This window comes from Dysidea avara, chromosome 3, assembly GCF_963678975.1.
Source record: "Dysidea avara chromosome 3, odDysAvar1.4, whole genome shotgun sequence".
NCBI classification, from domain to species: domain Eukaryota; kingdom Metazoa; phylum Porifera; class Demospongiae; order Dictyoceratida; family Dysideidae; genus Dysidea; species Dysidea avara.
Window position 1 is genome coordinate 28,887,211 of NC_089274.1, and position 17,324 is coordinate 28,904,534.

The 17,324-nt window shown below is 37.2% G+C and overlaps 1 protein-coding gene and 1 long non-coding RNA gene across 2 annotated transcripts in view; one reads left to right on the forward strand and one right to left on the reverse strand.

Annotated features, from left to right (window-relative positions):
- Positions 1-17,324, forward strand: part of LOC136250630 (E3 ubiquitin-protein ligase rnf213-alpha-like) — a 407,493-nt gene that overhangs the window by 218,395 nt on the left and 171,774 nt on the right. Inside the window, exons 43-48 of the mRNA XM_066042854.1 lie at positions 399-532; positions 1,285-1,389; positions 2,896-3,009; positions 6,789-6,982; positions 7,246-7,474; positions 7,526-7,750. Coding sequence (XP_065898926.1) covers positions 399-532; positions 1,285-1,389; positions 2,896-3,009; positions 6,789-6,982; positions 7,246-7,474; positions 7,526-7,750 — 1,001 coding nt within the window. The remainder of the gene's footprint in view (positions 1-398; positions 533-1,284; positions 1,390-2,895; positions 3,010-6,788; positions 6,983-7,245; positions 7,475-7,525; positions 7,751-17,324) is intronic.
- LOC136251892 (uncharacterized) lies at positions 14,999-17,015 on the reverse strand. Its single transcript, XR_010699248.1, has 3 exons — positions 16,975-17,015; positions 15,595-15,666; positions 14,999-15,085 (listed from the first exon to the last, which is right to left on the reverse strand). It is a non-coding gene; the product is annotated as an uncharacterized lncRNA (long non-coding RNA).

The window sequence follows — 17,324 nt, forward strand, 5'->3', positions numbered from 1 at the left end:
GGTCATTGCTAGTGTCAGCGAGTAGTGTTCATTAGTAGGTTAAGATTCTTGCAATAAATGCCCCTCTTTATTCTCCCATGGCGTCTGGTTTCTTTAAAAAAATTAAAATTTCATGGAAATCTATTAGAAACATTTAGGGTCATACTAAAGGCACTTTTGGGCTTGGATATACCTAACCAATACTGTCAAGGAACCAGGATGGTATTGTAATCCTGTAATTTTTATGTGAGAAAATGCAATTTTCCATTTACAGTAAATATATGATAGGTAACAACAGACACTAACATTTGACAGCAAATGTCATTGGTAAACATTTGATATTTAACAACACACATTAGCATTTGCTTAACTGTGTGATGTCATAAGTGTATGTGAACTGTTTATTTGTTTTATTATAGGGAACATACCACTCCGACATCTGGTATATAGAGTGTTAGACCTACCTCTCAGTATGCAACCACTGTTATATGACTTTGGTCAAGTTGCTGGTAAAACTGAAGATGACTATATTACTCAAATTGTTACTAATCATGTATGCCTTAGTAAATAAGCACGTATATATGTGTACTATTATTCCTAAACTGGTTGCTTAATTATCACAATTTATTGTATATCGTTATTTAATTTTTAAACCAAACTGCACTCTCAGCTGTGTGAATTAGCTTCTTGAAATTTCACAGAACTCAATACCCAGGTTTATTTATGTCTTGACTGCCCATAATTCTCCAGTAAAAGCTTCAAAGCTATCGTGAAATATATACTATTAATCAGTAGTGTTGCACTGATATGAGATTTTGCCGATATTTCGATAACCGATATTGGATAATATTTTCAAGCCAATAAACGTAGCCAATCCTATATAGCACAGCGTGTCTATCTTGTAGCAACTTTTATTAGAAATTTGATTGTGAAGGATCAATTTAGCTTGTTTATAGCAGCAGTATTGCTATAACAACAACTGACATTACAGTGAAGCAGTAATAACAATATTGTAGTGCAGGAAAATGCAACTCAGTGCATTTGTAAACATCATGAGTATGTATTTCTAAATGCATACATAATATTTGTATCTGCTGCTTTTTCATTCATGGTGTCAATCTGATACCGATATACAAAAAAAATACAGCCGATATATGGCTTTTCCAATAAACGATCCAATTATCGGTGCAACACTATTAATCAGTAATTTTGTTGTTCTCTGCATGCAAGTGTGAGATTGGCTATCATTACATACATTTGTACATGCATTTATATATCCATGTGTATTTAATTATCTACATATAGGTACGGCACTGCAGGCAGTTATCACAACATCATGATGCTAATAACTTGATCAAAGTAATCGCTAAATTATTAGCAGAGTCACAGTCATTCATGAGATCAAAAAAGGTAGTTTTTTAAATTCCAAACACTACCCTTGTTTGTTAGTTTGCTTTGTTCTGTTTTGCTGCCTAATCATCTGCTTCATATTAGATATTGTACCATGAACTTTGCCAAACATATCACGCACAAAGAACCCAACAAATAAAAAATCATTTAGTATACCTTACTCAACTTCTACAGAAAGTTTGGAGCCTTTATCACTAAGTGAATGATTTTTGCAAAATTTGTTACTTAGCAACTCTGCTATCAGCATATATGTATATTTGTTACTTTAACTATTTCACCACTGCTGATACCATAATTTTAAACTCTACTCACTGTAAAATAGAATCTAAGGTCTGGCTAGCTCAGATTTAGCCAAACCACATTTTTTGGGAAATCACAATTTGTTTTATTGCCTGGGACAACAAGTATATTTTTCAGCACAAACACAAAGCTACATGAATACACTATCAAATTTCACTGTCAAAATCAGCCCGCCTAGTCTGCTGCTTTTCCTAAGCCCAGTGGCAAGCCATATGGGTCTTAATGGAGCTTTGGCCAACCTGGGAATGGCTGTATATGGCTATGCACCTCTATGGTGTTGAATAAATACCTGTGCTGTAAATTTCCTTTCAGTTTAGCCAGTTTTGAGACTTGAGTTGGGCCTAACTCATCCCTATTTGTTGCTCTCTTAAATTTTGTAAACAACCTCTTACCCTCCCCTCCACCTGCCTATTTTGAAGCTTGCCTGAGTTTTCAACCTTGAGTTAAAAACTATCTGAGGAACTTAGCTGTTGGATACTTGTACAGTGGATGCTCTGGAAGGTAAGGAATTAGTGTAAAACGTGTGAAAATTTGGTACACGTAACACAACCATTGCAGGCTACAGTACACTGAATACTTAAAAGCAACATTTCTTGATATGTTTAAAGGTGAAAAGACCGGCTTTCCACATTTAGCTTTTATACTGTAATGGAAATAGTCACTATATCCTAAAATAAACAAATTTGAATCCCTGCTTTGAATTCTGCAACATTATGTAGTATATGCAGCTTCCCTGACCACAGAATGAGTCAGCTCTGCCACTGATTCATCTTGTATAAGCTGCATACTCAGACCACTAATTGAGTTTGGTTAGCAAACAGTAACAGAGTAAGTGTACACCACCTTTGGCACCACTGTGTAGCTGCTGAATTTGTCAATGCATTAAGGCTAGCTTAGTCTGTATGATCGTTCTCTGCTCATTGTTTTGCATATCTCAAAGTAGTAAAGTGAAGTCAGACAATAGCCATTAGACTACAACAATGTTACTCAGTTTGCCAATATACGTACATATTAACTAAATAGTTCACAATGTGTATGGAAGACTTCTTTTTGCATATCCAGTCACACAATAAATCTGCATCTGTGCACATGAGCAATAATAAATTAGAGATAACAACACTTGTATTACTCACATTAGACTTAAGTATGAAATTATCAAGTATGATATAAAACATCGACTTATTACATAATTATTGATATTTATAGGATGAGTGCAGTTTTGTCAGTTTAAGAGATGTGGAGAGAGCTATGATAGTTTTTAAGTGGTTTTTTAGAAATAACAGTACTTTTGAAGAATTCTTAAAGACTGACCAAAACAAGGTATGCATCTATACTCTAGTCGCTGTATTGTACTTTATACAAAAAAAGTAAATAAATAGATAAAAATAGTGGAGGTTTTTTTTTCTTCTGCTTTAAACTGTTTTTGTTATGCAAATTTGTTAGCCAATGATCATGGCTACATTTTAGTGTGGAGTACTTTTGTGATTATCTGGACTAACTACCAATAATAACTGTATGTGGCTAATTATATATCTAATCCAAAACAGCCAAGCTGTAAAAAAAAGAGTGCGGCCCCCAAAAAGGCCAAGGTGAAAAAAGATGTGAAATCCAAGGTGGCGGCCAAGAAATGGCTGTGATGGGTAAAAATTTTAATAACAACAATTCAGATGAATTTGGTGCCACTTGGTCTTGGCACAAAATTCACCTGAATTGTTGTTATTAAAATTTTTGCCATTAACCTACCATCACAGCCATTTCTTGGCCACCACCTTGGATTTCACATCTTTTTTCACCCTGGCCTTTTTGGGGGCCGCACTCTTTTTTTTACAGCTTGGCTGTTTTGGATTAGATTTCACTTCTTTTTGTATTTGTATACCCCAAAGCCGGCCTATGGCCGGCTTTGGGACTTTTTTAACCTATCATTTTTTCTTTAGCACAGGAAGAAGAAAAGATGAAGCAGATGTACTTTAAATATTTCTGATTTTATCAGTAAATGTACAAATTATATATATAATACATATATTTATTACAGAACTCTCCATGGTGGTTTCTTTGTAACTGAACACTCTACAAGGTGACTTCTTCTAGCTGCTCTCTCTACAAAGTGAATTGTTTGTAGCTGAATGATCTACAAGGTAACTTCTTCTAGCTGATCTCTCCACAGGGTGATTTGTTTGTAGCTGAACTATCTACAAGATAACTTCTTCTAGCTGATCTCTCCACAGGGTGATTTGTTTGTAGCTGAATTCTGTACAGGAGATTTGTTTGCAGTTGAGCTCTTTACAGAATGGTTTCTTTGTAGCTGAACTCTCTACAAGGCAACTTCTTCTAACTGATCTTTCTACAGGGCAATTTGTTTGTGGCTGAATTTTCTACAGGGTGATTTGTTTGCAGCTGAACTCTCTACATGGTAGTTTCTTTTTAGCTGAACTCTCTACAAGGTAATTTCTTCTAGCTACAAGGTGATTTGTTTGTAGCTGAATTCTGTACAGGTGATTTGTTTGCAGCTGAGTTCTTTATAGAATGGTTTCTTTGTAGCTGAACTCTCTACAAGGCAACTTCTTCTAACTAATCTTTCTGCAGGGCGATTTGTTTGTAGCTGATTTTTTTCAGGGTGATTTGTTTGCAGCTGAACTCTCTACATGGTGGTTTCTTTGTAGCTGAACTCTCTACAAGGTGACTTCTTCTAGCTGATCTTTCTACAGGGTGATTTGTTGTAGCTGAACTATCTACAAGGTAACATCTTCTAGCTGGTCTCTCTACAGGGTGATTTGTTTGAAGCTGAACTATCTACAAGATAACTTCTTCTAGCTGATCTCTTTACAGGGTGATTTGTTTGCAGCTGAATTCTATACAGGTGATTTGTTTGCAGCTGAGCTCTTTACATGGTAGTTTTTTTGTAGCTGAACTCTCTACAGGTAACTTCTTCTAACTGATCTTTCTACAGGGCAATATGTTTGTGGCTGAATTTTCTACAGGGTGATTTCTTTGCAGCTGAACTCTCTACATGGTGGTTTCTTTGTAGCTGAACTCTCTACAAGGTAATTTCTTCTAGCTGATCTCTCTACAGGGTAATTTGTTTGTAGCTGAATTCTCTACATGGTGGTTTCTTTGTAACTGAACTCTCTACAAGGTAACTTCTTCTAGCTGATCTTTCTACAGGGTGATTTGTTTGTAGCTGAATTCTGTACAGGTGATTTGTTTGCAGCTGAGCTCTTTACAGAATGGTTTCTTTGTAGCTGAACTCTCTACAAGGTAACTTCTTCTAGCTGATGTCTCTACAGGGTCACTAGTTTGTAGCTGAATTCTTTACATGGTGGTTTCTTTGTAACTGAACACTCTACAAGGTGACTTCTTCTAGCTGATCTTTCAACAGGGTGATTTGTTTGTAGATGAACTCTCTAAAAGGAAACTTCTTCTAGCTTATCTCTCTACAGGGAGATTTGTTTGTAGCTGAACTCTCTACAGGTGGTTTGTTTGCAGCTGAACTCTCTACATGATGGTTTCAATGTAGCTGAACTCTCTACAAGGTAACTTCTTCTAGCTGATCTCTCTACAGGGCGATTTGTTTGTAGCTGAACTCTCTACATGATGGTTTCTTTTTAGCTGAACTCTCTTCAAGGTAGCTGATCTCTCCACAGATGAATTGTTAGTAGCTGATCTCTCTACAGGGTTACTTGTTTGTGGCTGATCTCTATACAGGTTACTTGTTTCTAGCTGATCTCTTGAATTCTCTTCATTGTGACTGCTCTATTAGGATGACTGCTCTATTAGGATGACTGCTCTATTAGAGTATCTCGATCTCGCACTTTCTACACCAAGGTGGATTTTGTGTTATAATTCCATGGCTTTAAGTCTGATTCTTCTACACCATTGAAGAGCCGTTCTAAGATGATTACTCCATCTGTACAGTGTATTTTGAAGCATTACCCCAAGCGGTTTTTCTGGTAGGCGTAGCAAGTAGTCGTTTTTTTTATTAGCTAATCTCGATTGCATAATTGTTACACACTGTTGGTTTTTTTGTTCTATCTTCCTGGTTTTTAGTTCGATTTCTTTCAAACCACAAAATGTTTGAGCTTCAATAGTTAACCTATTCAGCCACCGATTTTCAGCTTCTTCCCATAAGCGGTTTACCCTGTAGACGTGACAACATATTGGTGTTATTTTTCGTCAATAATCGCTCATACCTCTTTGCCTGTTTATCATATTCCAGCCAAAGTTGGTACAGAGATGCGCCGTTATACCTCCCTTCTGTGTGCCAAATGTCAAGGCAATCGGATATGGCGTTTGCGTTTTATGGTAGTTTTTTGTAAGTATGTGAAAAGAGGAAGAAAAAAAAACCCAAAGAAACTAAGCCAATTTTTGAAGTCGCATATCTCGGGAACGCTTGATGCGATTTTGCTCAAATTTGGAATATGGAGTGCTGAAGTTGAAGGATGTATCCACAGCAAAAATCGTCTTGTTTCATCAAGGCAGAACAGAGCTACGGAGGTGCAAAAACTGCGTTTTCATTCTTCCTGTTAATATACTCACGAGTGTTGCACGCTGGCTTCTTGGGCCGCACGACACACTACTGTGTGTCTTGATAAAGCTTTTGTTCTTAAAAGCCAGTACACCATATGTGACCTGAAAAGTAACAATCTATTTAGTTAGCATTTTTCTCAAACTTCATTTTATGACTTTTGTTGTCAAGAGGGAAAAACCTATGGGCTGTCAAGGTTTTGACCTTATCTGTTGGAGTTAACAATAGACAGCAGGAAGTGCAAAACAATCGATTTGTACATTGACTATACAGAAAGTACTCATTTAATTGATCATAAATATACTATGGAGTTCTTATTTTCTATGAAGAGGATAATCCAGTGGTCAATTAGATATTTAAGTTTGAGAATTTTTTTGCTATATACTGAAGCAATTAGAACATGTGTAAAATTAATTTTGTAGCATGCTTTAATTGTATTTCAATACAAAAAGTAGTCTGGATTTTGCTCAGTGAGCCACATATAGGAATCTCCTTTCAACATTATCAGATAAGTGTCTTATGTGACTTATCTAATATGTTATGTACTTACATAACTGTTTTATTATGTACATTGTAGAATGTTGGATGTGAAACAAGGAGCATGATAATGACTTTAGCTGTTTGTTACCATGCAAGAATTCAGGCACAGGATGAAGCAAAACACCACACAAAGACTGGTGCACGAGATGAATTTGAAGAACACATTTGTGGCCACTTTACATCACCAATGAAGAACATTGACAAGAAAAAGTTTCAGCAAGAAATTTCAAGGTTTTGAAAACTAAGTGTAGTCTGTCATATTTTATAGGTACTATATAGTGAAAAGTAAGTAAAGTGTAATCCCAATAGTTTTGGGTAATGGTTTGAGAAATAATGTCAACATTCAATACATGTGTATGGTATAAAAAGTAGTTACATGTTCTTCTTTACATGAATAATAAGTCACACATGTAGAAATATACCTACATTGCCTATGTGCAGTGCTCTATATTATGATTTTTCGTGATTTTCTGTCATTGTACTTCTATTTTTAGTTTTCAAGATATGATTTTATCACAAATGAAGCCTGTCATACCCAAGAACATTGCCCACAATGTTGCTCTCAAGGAGAATGTATTTATGATGCTAGTTTGCATTGAATTGAAAATCCCCCTGTTTGTTATTGGAAAACCAGGAAGCTCAAAATCACTTGCCAAGTCAATCATTGAAAATTCAATGCAAGGAACATCATCAACTGTACCATTATGCCGTAAATTCAAACAGGTTTGTACCATGAATGATTGTCATCATATCGTACATATAATGTTTCCTCAGGTGAAGCTTTTTTCTTATCAATGCAGTCAACATTCCACACCTGATAGTATATTGGAAATCTTTAGCAATGCTCAGAAATTTCAAGAAAGCAAGGACATTAAACAATTTGTGTCAGTGGTTGTTCTTGATGAAGTTGGTCTTGCTGAAGATTCACCAAGTCTACCATTAAAAGCACTACATCCACTATTGGAAGATGGTACTAGTGGAGCTGATACATCTGCACAGGTTAAATATTTGTTCAAGTGAAAGTATATATTGCAAAGTCAATATTAAAACATAAATAATTGGATGTTTGTCAAGTGTACAAGGTGGTATTATATACATGTAATAGTTTCTACAGACACAAGTGTGTATATATCAGGCAAGTGCTTGTGGTATAACTAATATGTTCTATTTGGGTGACTCACCTACAACTGCAGGCATGCTTTGTACATGTTTTATAGTGGTCACTGCTGGGCTGTGTGAATTTGGATAATTATTGTGGGTAATAATGGCAAAGTATTACTAATGCCAAATGTAATGTAACAACATAGCATACAGAAAACTTCAATTGTAGGTGAGCTATAAAGCACAGAGCATTTGTAACCATGAGGAATACTTTTATATATGATGAACTTTAATCATACCAAATACCATAATTTTGCTAAAGTTGTATGCAGCCATCTGTGCCTGAGTTCTCTTCACTAAACTGATTTGTGTACTAATGCTATGTTTTGTGTGTATTTTTGTGGATGTTTTGTACTACTTTTCTATATAGTTGCATTTGGTTGTCTGTTCTTTGTATACTGTTTTTGTACCTATTGTGTTTTTTTCCTACACTCCTCTGTAGAAGATCGGATATGCCGAACAGAGGAGTGTAATAAAAAATCAAATCAAATCTAGTCATAGGCACACTTACACGGCTCATGGCTCAACCCATTATACACTACATTGTGTATTATACATGACAGCGCATCCTGTGTCTATAATGTAAATCAAAGATAGCAATTATGAGCAATATAAGCTAACCTGTTTTAAAAGGTGAATTACCTAAGTCTACTTTTACAATATGTGACCGGATCTGCGAAAACCCGACATAATGGTGCATTTTTCAAATTCTTTATTATTGAATATTTATAATTTACTTAGCCACGTGTATGCTCTGGCCAAGTTTCAGCCTCATATGGCAACAAATTTTGGAGTTACAGCCCTACAAAGCAGCAACAACAGAAAGATCAATTTGTACAGCAAGTATTGGGAAAATAAATTACATCCGCTTACAAAAACAGCTGTAACTTACAAATACAATGCAGTACAGAGTTGCAACTTGCACCATTGTGTTCGCCATGAATAAGGGAGTCCATTACTGGGTACGTTTTCCTTCTATTACCATTCTTCACTGTGCATACAGAGACGAAATCTGTGAAGAAAAATCGATCATATACGATCGTTTCGACGTGATGTAAACAAACGCCCATAACTTACGTATTATTTAGTCTACTGCAACAAAACAAAGATTTTTGAACCTCTCTTGAGTAGGCAAATAAGATGATATCCAGGTTTTTATCATAGGACCCTTCCTTCACAAAGAACAAAGCGTTTAAAATTTTTACAAAATTTTTTCGATTGCGCAAATATTTTACACATTGCAAATCAATGGCTTATACTGAAAATTTAAGCTTGCGCCATAATGTCGGGTTTTTGCAGATCCGGTCACATATTCACAAAACTACTCCCACAATAAATGTCACTGTAATTATTACCGTATACATAAAAAATTTTGAGGTGGAAAATTTTGTAAATTTCATAGATTACCCTTCATCTGAGAAATTTTTCCTCTGATTCCAGCAATTATGCAAATATTTAGCTATAGTAACTGCCTTGCTACAAAAAGTTTGCTCCAAATCTTGCCATAGTCACTCATCTATAAAAAAATTTCTACCTTGAAACTTTTTAGGTATACAGTATAGCAGAAGACATAAAAGGTAAATCTGATAATTTCTGAGATTGTTTGAAATGCACTAAAGAAGAATAGAGGTAGTACAATATATTATCTTCTTGGAGAGAATATTTAATAGTTATACCATGGCCATAAGGGATTTGCCTGATACATATTCCCAAGCCCGAGGATCGCAAGCCCAAGGGCTCAGACATATATATCAGGCAATTCCTGAATGGCCATGGTATCATACAGTATGGTAATACTGTATAGTAGGGACCACAAAGGAGTAGGCGTCGTCCACAAAATAACATCACCCAAAAACCAGCCTCAATTTTCCCTGACGACGATGAAGCAGTATTGGTTAGGCAAAACTAAGCCCAAACAATCAATCCGAAATGTTTTCAACAAGTTACTACGGAATTAAAAATATAATTATATATTTAATGGAATTTCTACTGACTGACTGAGTAACTGACTGATGCCTTCACACAAGTGTAACTCGACAACAGCTAAGACTATTAACTTGATTTTTTCGCTGTTCAATGTCACTTCAGCCCAAGAGGTACCTTTTGGCATACCGCAGTATGTACAGTACAATGCATTCTTCATGGACTTACCAGTGTTCTCCTTTGTGTCCCATTCATCTTTGCTGACAGTGAAAAGTGTTGATTTGGCGGTAGCACGTGATGGTTTCCCTTCATAACGGAAATCATCCGTATTTTCATAGTGGCTATTTTCATTGCGCCTACACCTGCAGATACACTAGTGAACATTTAATCCCTAATCCAGTCTATACCCCAAGACCAAGACTGAATTAGGGATTAAATGTTCACTAGTGTATCTGCAGGTGTAGTCGACCTCCCTTGTTCCTTACTTTTTTCTATGATCCCTAATTGAACTTAAAATTTCTAATTTTTCCTTAACCTTGTTTGCTTACTTTTTTTGTAACATTATTATGACTGGTGAACCCATGCATACCACATCAAAAGAAAGGATGGTGCCTGAATTAATGTGTTCGTCTGAACGCGCCCCAGCTATCAAAAACTACTTCGAAAGTGCAGTGGCCATTACGCTTCGCTTTCAGCTAGGTTCAGCCCATTACATAGCGCTACAGACAAATAACAGTAGAAGAAGTACCTCTGCAACAATCCAGTCAACTCGAAAATACGACGATTCGCACACCCCAACTACAGTATCAATTAATGTCTCAAAAGTGCAGCGGCCATTATTCGCTTTCACCTACATTTGTTCAGCCCATTATACAGTGTTACAAACAAAGAAGAATTGTCTCTGCAACCAGTCTATTCACCATGGAAAATACGGACGATTCCCATTTACAAACATACTGTAGGGAATCTATGCATCGTGCTACTGCGAATTGACACCTTTGGCTGTCAGCAAAAAGAAATGGGACACAAAGGAGGAGAAAGGTAAGTCCATGATGCGTGCATTGTACATACTGCGGTATGCCAAAGGCACGTCTCGGAACAAAGTAACATCGAACAGTGAAAAAATCACACAGCATAATTCATACACAAATACTGACTGTATTTATTCCGTCTATGTTTAGGTGTTGGAACAAATAGTCCAAAAATTCTACTTTGGCTCGAACTAAAATAGACCACGACCCTCAATAGTGAATAACATTAGAGTCATTTTTAGATTGAGGTTCGTTTTGTCTTGTTACCGGGAGTTTTTTAAAATAGTTGTTCCAATACTGAATAAAGACGGGGTTAGAATAGGTAGTATTGGAACACAATTTTTGCTGTGTTAAGCCCATAACCTTAGCCGTTATTGAGTTATGCTTGCCTGAAGGCATCAGGCAGGCAGGCAGTTAGTCAGTAGAAAATTCCATAGAATAATTTTTTTTTAATTTTGTAACTATTTATTGGAAGCTTTTAGGATCATACTGAAGGCACTTTTGGGCTTGGTTATACCTAACCAATACTGCCAAGGTGCCAGAATGGAGTTGTGAAGCTGGTTTATGGGTGAATTTTTTGGCTAGGAAAACCCAAATCTCCATGATCCTTAATTTACAGTACTACCATACTGTATGATATACCACTAAGGTATGCTCACCTAATAGGTAAAGAAAGACAGACTTGCATTCACCACATTACTTTTATACACAGGTTTATAAACATCAGTTGTGGGATTTAAATTGTGGGCACAAAAAAGAAATGATTGTAGGTTTCGCTAGTTGTAGTGATACCATGTCTAACCAAAAAACCACTTTGTGGATGCCTAAGGTGCTAAAATAAGTACTTAGGACTATTGATTTGAGAATTTCTGAGCCATCTTGTTATATGGTTGAAATATGTGCTGTGTAGAAAAACGATTCCCACATTACAATAATGTTTATTTTGTGATGCCTAGTAACTGAACTATGCAATGCTGACTCACTCAATTTCAGTCCGGGCAATCCTAGCACTAAAAGGCTTCAGGTAGAGAGCTATGTATCATCACACAAACTTACCAACTGGAAACTGCACCTTCTTCGCAGAATGGCCTGCCAGGTGAGGCTTTCTTCCATCCCATACACAAGTGAAGGTAGCCTAGTTACGCGAGACTAAAGAAACAAGACTATCAAAGTGTAACCAACACAAACTAACCTCCAGCAATTAGTAGCAACTTCCAATCATGTTCTTTATTAAGCAGGAGTAGCAACCACTCGTCTTCCAATCGAAATAGTCGCTGTCGCCCACTTTCAAACACAAATGAACAGTAGTTCGCTTGTCTAATGGGCGTCATGTGCTAACTGTTTTGATCGGCGTTAAATAGAATCGTTGTACGTTTCTATCACCTCCACGAAAACATCCGTCCATTATACAATTGTCTCTTCATACAACATGGATTCTATTCCCAGCGAGTGTGAAGCCTTAGGCCTTGTAGTTTTCTCAAACATTATCAAACAGTACAATAGTACTGTTTAAGTAGGGATCGGGGTGGATTTGGCGCGCGCCTCAAATTTCGATCCCTCAAAAATCATCCTAGAGATATCTCACACAGCAAATAAACCTTTTACTAAAGAGTCTTCAAGTTTCTAACTTTATTTCTAGCGTTATATATCAGGAAACGACTAGAAAAGTGCTGGAATTTTATTTCTAAAAAATTGCTAAAACAGAAATTTTCGTCTGCCTGCCAGCCTGCCTGCCTGCCTGACCACATTCGCAAGGCTACAGGCCAAACGAAGCAGCGAAGGATCACCATTCTTTGCCACAATATTTAACTCGCTGCTGGGATGTGCCTTTTCGGGTTCCGACGAGTGTCTGCCTTCTGCGCTTTGCCTTTCCTTTTATCTTCAATTATGGATCGTCTTCTTCTTTTCCAGTCACGGAGGCGTTAATAATTCGTATCGACACTTTCCTTAGAGCAGCCGTATTCGGACGCCACAAAACTAATAACGGATTCCGTACTGTAAGGGCAAGTAGATGCCTGTATAGCAACACTTGCAAAGCGATCAAACAGCCTAGTGAAGTAAGAACACACTGCCACGCCCTTATCAATCAGAGCGCGCGCTCGTACTTAACGATCAGTGGACCACGCCCATTATTAATGGTCCAGCTGTAACTAATTGTAGAAAACAGGAGATAGAAACCCTGCATGCCTTTCAATTTAGTAATTGAGTAGCTTGCATAAAGCAAGCAGCAAGATCGAGATACTCTAATAGAGCAGTCAGTGCCAAAGATCAATAATAGCTATATACCTATACCAAAAAAAGTTAACAAACTAGTGAATTTAATTTAGAAATGGAAGTAGGGATCAAGCGATAAAAACTACTGAAACAAGTGATTTGAATGATGGCAACTATTACAACATAGCTTTGTGGGGAAATCCCTACTTTGGCATTGAACATATATGGTGACGTGGTGAAATGCCAATGTAAGGATTTCCCCACAAAGCTATGTTGTAATAGTTGCCATCATTCAAATCACTTGTTTCAGTAGTTTTTATCGCTTGATCCCTACTTCCATTTCTAAATTAACAATTTTTAAATTCACTAGTTTATTATTTATTTATTATTTATTCATTCATTATTTATGACATAATTTTAACTGCATTTTGTACTATCTTTAGTACTTGGTTGTATAATTATTATTATTATTATTACTAGGACCGCGTCACATACAACCAAGTACATACACCAACGTGACAGCTCCCTGGTGAGGCTATTAGGTGGTGAAGGCATGATCCCCAAATCAAATCAATATGTCACAGTAGTGACAGATGCAACACAATCAGTGGCACTGTAACTAAAGGCCACCAGTAGCTAAGTTCCAGTACATCATTCGTGTGGTAATGGCACAGTGATGTGTACACAGTATATGCATACAGAACATACAGGAGAGAACTATACATTATTGCAGTATTGTATGCAGCAATCAAGACTCACAGTAGTGAGTCGCGTGGCCAGTAAAGCAGAAACGCGCGCCACATACAATAAATGATGCGACCACTACACGTGAGGATTTTACAGGAACGAACGTTGTCAAATTCGGCCTTCCTGTAACCCACCCGCCACTTACGCTATCCCTCTGAAACTCTAGAGTTGAACTCATCATGTCATCAGTAACTACCACACAAGCAGTGAAGCAAATCCATGCCGATTGTTTCGTGATCGAGATTGCTGACATCAAAGGGGAAGTTTCATTTTTTTTTTTATCGCATGCGGTTAGACGCAACCACAGGTGTATGCCTTGTGTTCCTTTGTGGATTCCAAACATTGATTGCCCTGCTATCGCTTCAGTATTCACTCAATCGCCTCAAGATTCACATCATCGATTTCACCATACATGATTACCCTACAGTCGTAATTTCAGCACCAAACGAAGTTTCAGTCGTCCTCAGTCGACCTAGAGGCCAAATACCAAACCCAGATTGTTGTTTTCCACAATACTTGCTTGGCATGTAGGGCAATGTGTCTTTAAACTGTTCTAAAAGTTTCGTTCAGATTGAAACATATGTTTTCGAGAATGGCTAGTTTGAAATTTGAATTTAGTCGCCCCCACGTAATTTGCTCTTTGTAAGAATTTTACTCGGAATTTAAAGAATGACGCAGAGCACAACTGCGGTCACTGGGTATTGATGAACTGGCGCTCTATGTAGTTAATCAGTGCATATAGCCACAAAGAAGTGTGCTGCCATAGATTATAGTCCACAGATATAATCTACGATGCAATCTACGATGCTGCATACCATCGTTCATTTTGAAATTTGAATTTAGTCGCCCCCACGTAATTTGTCCTCTAAGGGCGCGGCTTAAATAATGACACAGAGTAAAACTGCGGTTACCAGTTGTTGACACAAGCTGCGAGTAATTAGCACATGTAGCTAGCCAATTGTCACCATGCATTATTGCATTTTATAGCACCCCCACACAAAAATTACACATGTAATTACAACATACAGAGGACACATGAATACCAAACACTTTTCACAGCAATAATATAAGAATTGTACAATAATGACTGTAATATAACTGCTATGAAAATGTTGTCCAGTGGCCCGCCATGGTAGCAAGTCTCACATAACGGCATGTATATTCATCCAAACACAATGGGAGTAACAAGTAAGTACGATGACAGGTTGGTATGACTCCATTTGTAGAATCCAGATGAGTGGGTGTGGCTCCAGCATGTCTAAACAGTTAACAAACATTCCTGTTATAAATACGTGCTAGAGTTGCAATATAATAGTATAGTATTTAAATGCAACAATACATAGTCTCCATTGCATCACTATCAAACGACACTAAGTGGAGGATATTGTTGCATCTCTAGTATGTACACTCTATCAGTACAACCTGCCTTAATGGCCACCAGTATAGAAAGACAACCTCTCTTGAAAAGCCAATTCTAATTGAGAATTTATACACTGTTACCTGCTTATTGAGTGAAAGTGGCAATAAACAAGTTCCACTGTAATTTATACACGTGATCTGATCTGTATATTCTGTCAGTGGATGAGATCCACTTGGCCAGGACAAAATGTGACTCAAATGTCCTGGATGATCCATACTCAACCCACTTATGACCCAGTGGCACAATGGAACTGAGTATAGAGAATACAATTATATTTATTTCTAAGATGTGTGGATGTGTGGACACATTACAACACATTACATGTACATACAAGACATGCTACGTACTGTTTTAGCATTTCAAGTCACCACATTATGTATGGACCAGTCAACAATGCTTCATAGTGCCCATCAGTAAACCTGAAGAAAGAAAAGTTACGAAAAATAAAAATTCACATAAGTACAATGAAACCTCATTAATATGGCCAGCTGTGGGACCAAAAAAGTTGGCCTGAATAACAAGGTGGCCTTATTACTAAGGTCATAAAGTACTGCTTAGCTGTATTTGGGATCTACTATAGGTGGCCAATATAATGAAGTGGTCTTATTAAAGAGGTGGCCGCTAAGTGAGGTTTCACTGTACATACAGTTCACAATGGTGAACAGTATTAATGGTTAACAATATACACTGAAACCTGCAGGTCACTTCTTGTGGAAGATTGCTCTCTACACAAAATGACACATTCAGAGATTGTATTTAGATGGATGATACAGTAACGCATTGTGACTTCAGTACTCGTGATGTGTCACTGCTAGGCAGCAACCATATACACGGCACTGCCGATGCACAACATCGCACTTGCTCACACACACAATTTTGCTCAAGTTTTTACAAATTGATAATTAAGGGGTGTGGCAACTAGCTGTTCATTCGCAAGACTGTGTGGCAGCTGTTTCCCTTCTGTACAAGTGGCCACCAAGACAGGTCCACTGTGGATGAAAGCCAGGCATTAGATATTTGGTATTTCATGTGTTGAAGGCATTCCAAGGCTTCCGGTAGTCTCAAATCTCACCACAGTTTAACTCAGGCAGTGTTGTGGTCACCACTAAACCACTGGAATGCTGTGTTGTGTTCATCTTATGCTTGGCTACTATATTGTAGAACTGAAATGGATACTCTTAAAAATATATCCTATAGATAATGACTTCATCACTTTCTTCATCAGGAGCTTATAAGGACCAATAGTGAAACTTTTTACACTTTGGACTGACAACCAACTGCCTAAGTCTGAAGCAGTGCCTTTGGTGCTCTAACAGATTGGCTGTCCCCTCGCTGCCAGCACTCACTGTCTCATACGCTGTCACACACTAAATCCATCTCTATAACCAGTTAGAACAGCATGCTTCTTACCTTTTTTTTAAGGCCGCAAAATCCAGCCACCTCTTTAAAAAGCTAGGTCAGAAAATTTTGTCCCTACGGCCTGAATAATGACCAGTTTTCACTGTACTATTAGTGATTAGTGATCATGGAGGATTATTTATTAAGATACTAAGGTATACAAATGCTACAACCTCTAAATATAGCAGTAAATTTTTTACCGTGGTCCAATGTCTAATAATCGTGAGAGACTCTACTGTGACAAACAAGTACGTGTTTATCATGATATGTGCTAATCGCCTTTTTACAATTAAGTTTTACAACACAAATACATGTATAGTTAAACTCACCAATTGTGACTAAATCCCTTCAACACGAAAAGACAAATAATTATATGGAAATGTGTTTGCTAACTTTGATAATATTAGCTGACTACTTAACAGCTACCACAGCAAAAATAGTGTTCCAATACTACCTATTCTAACCCCGTCTTTATTCAGTATTGGAACAACTATTTAAAAACTCCTTATAATGAGACAAAATGAACCACAAATCTATAAATGACTCTAAGGTTATTCGGGGCTGTGGTCTGTTTTTATTTGAATCAAGGTAGAATTTTTGAACCATTAGTTCCAACACCTAAACATAGACGGAATAAATACAGTCAGTATTTGTGTATGAATTATGCTGTGTACTGCAT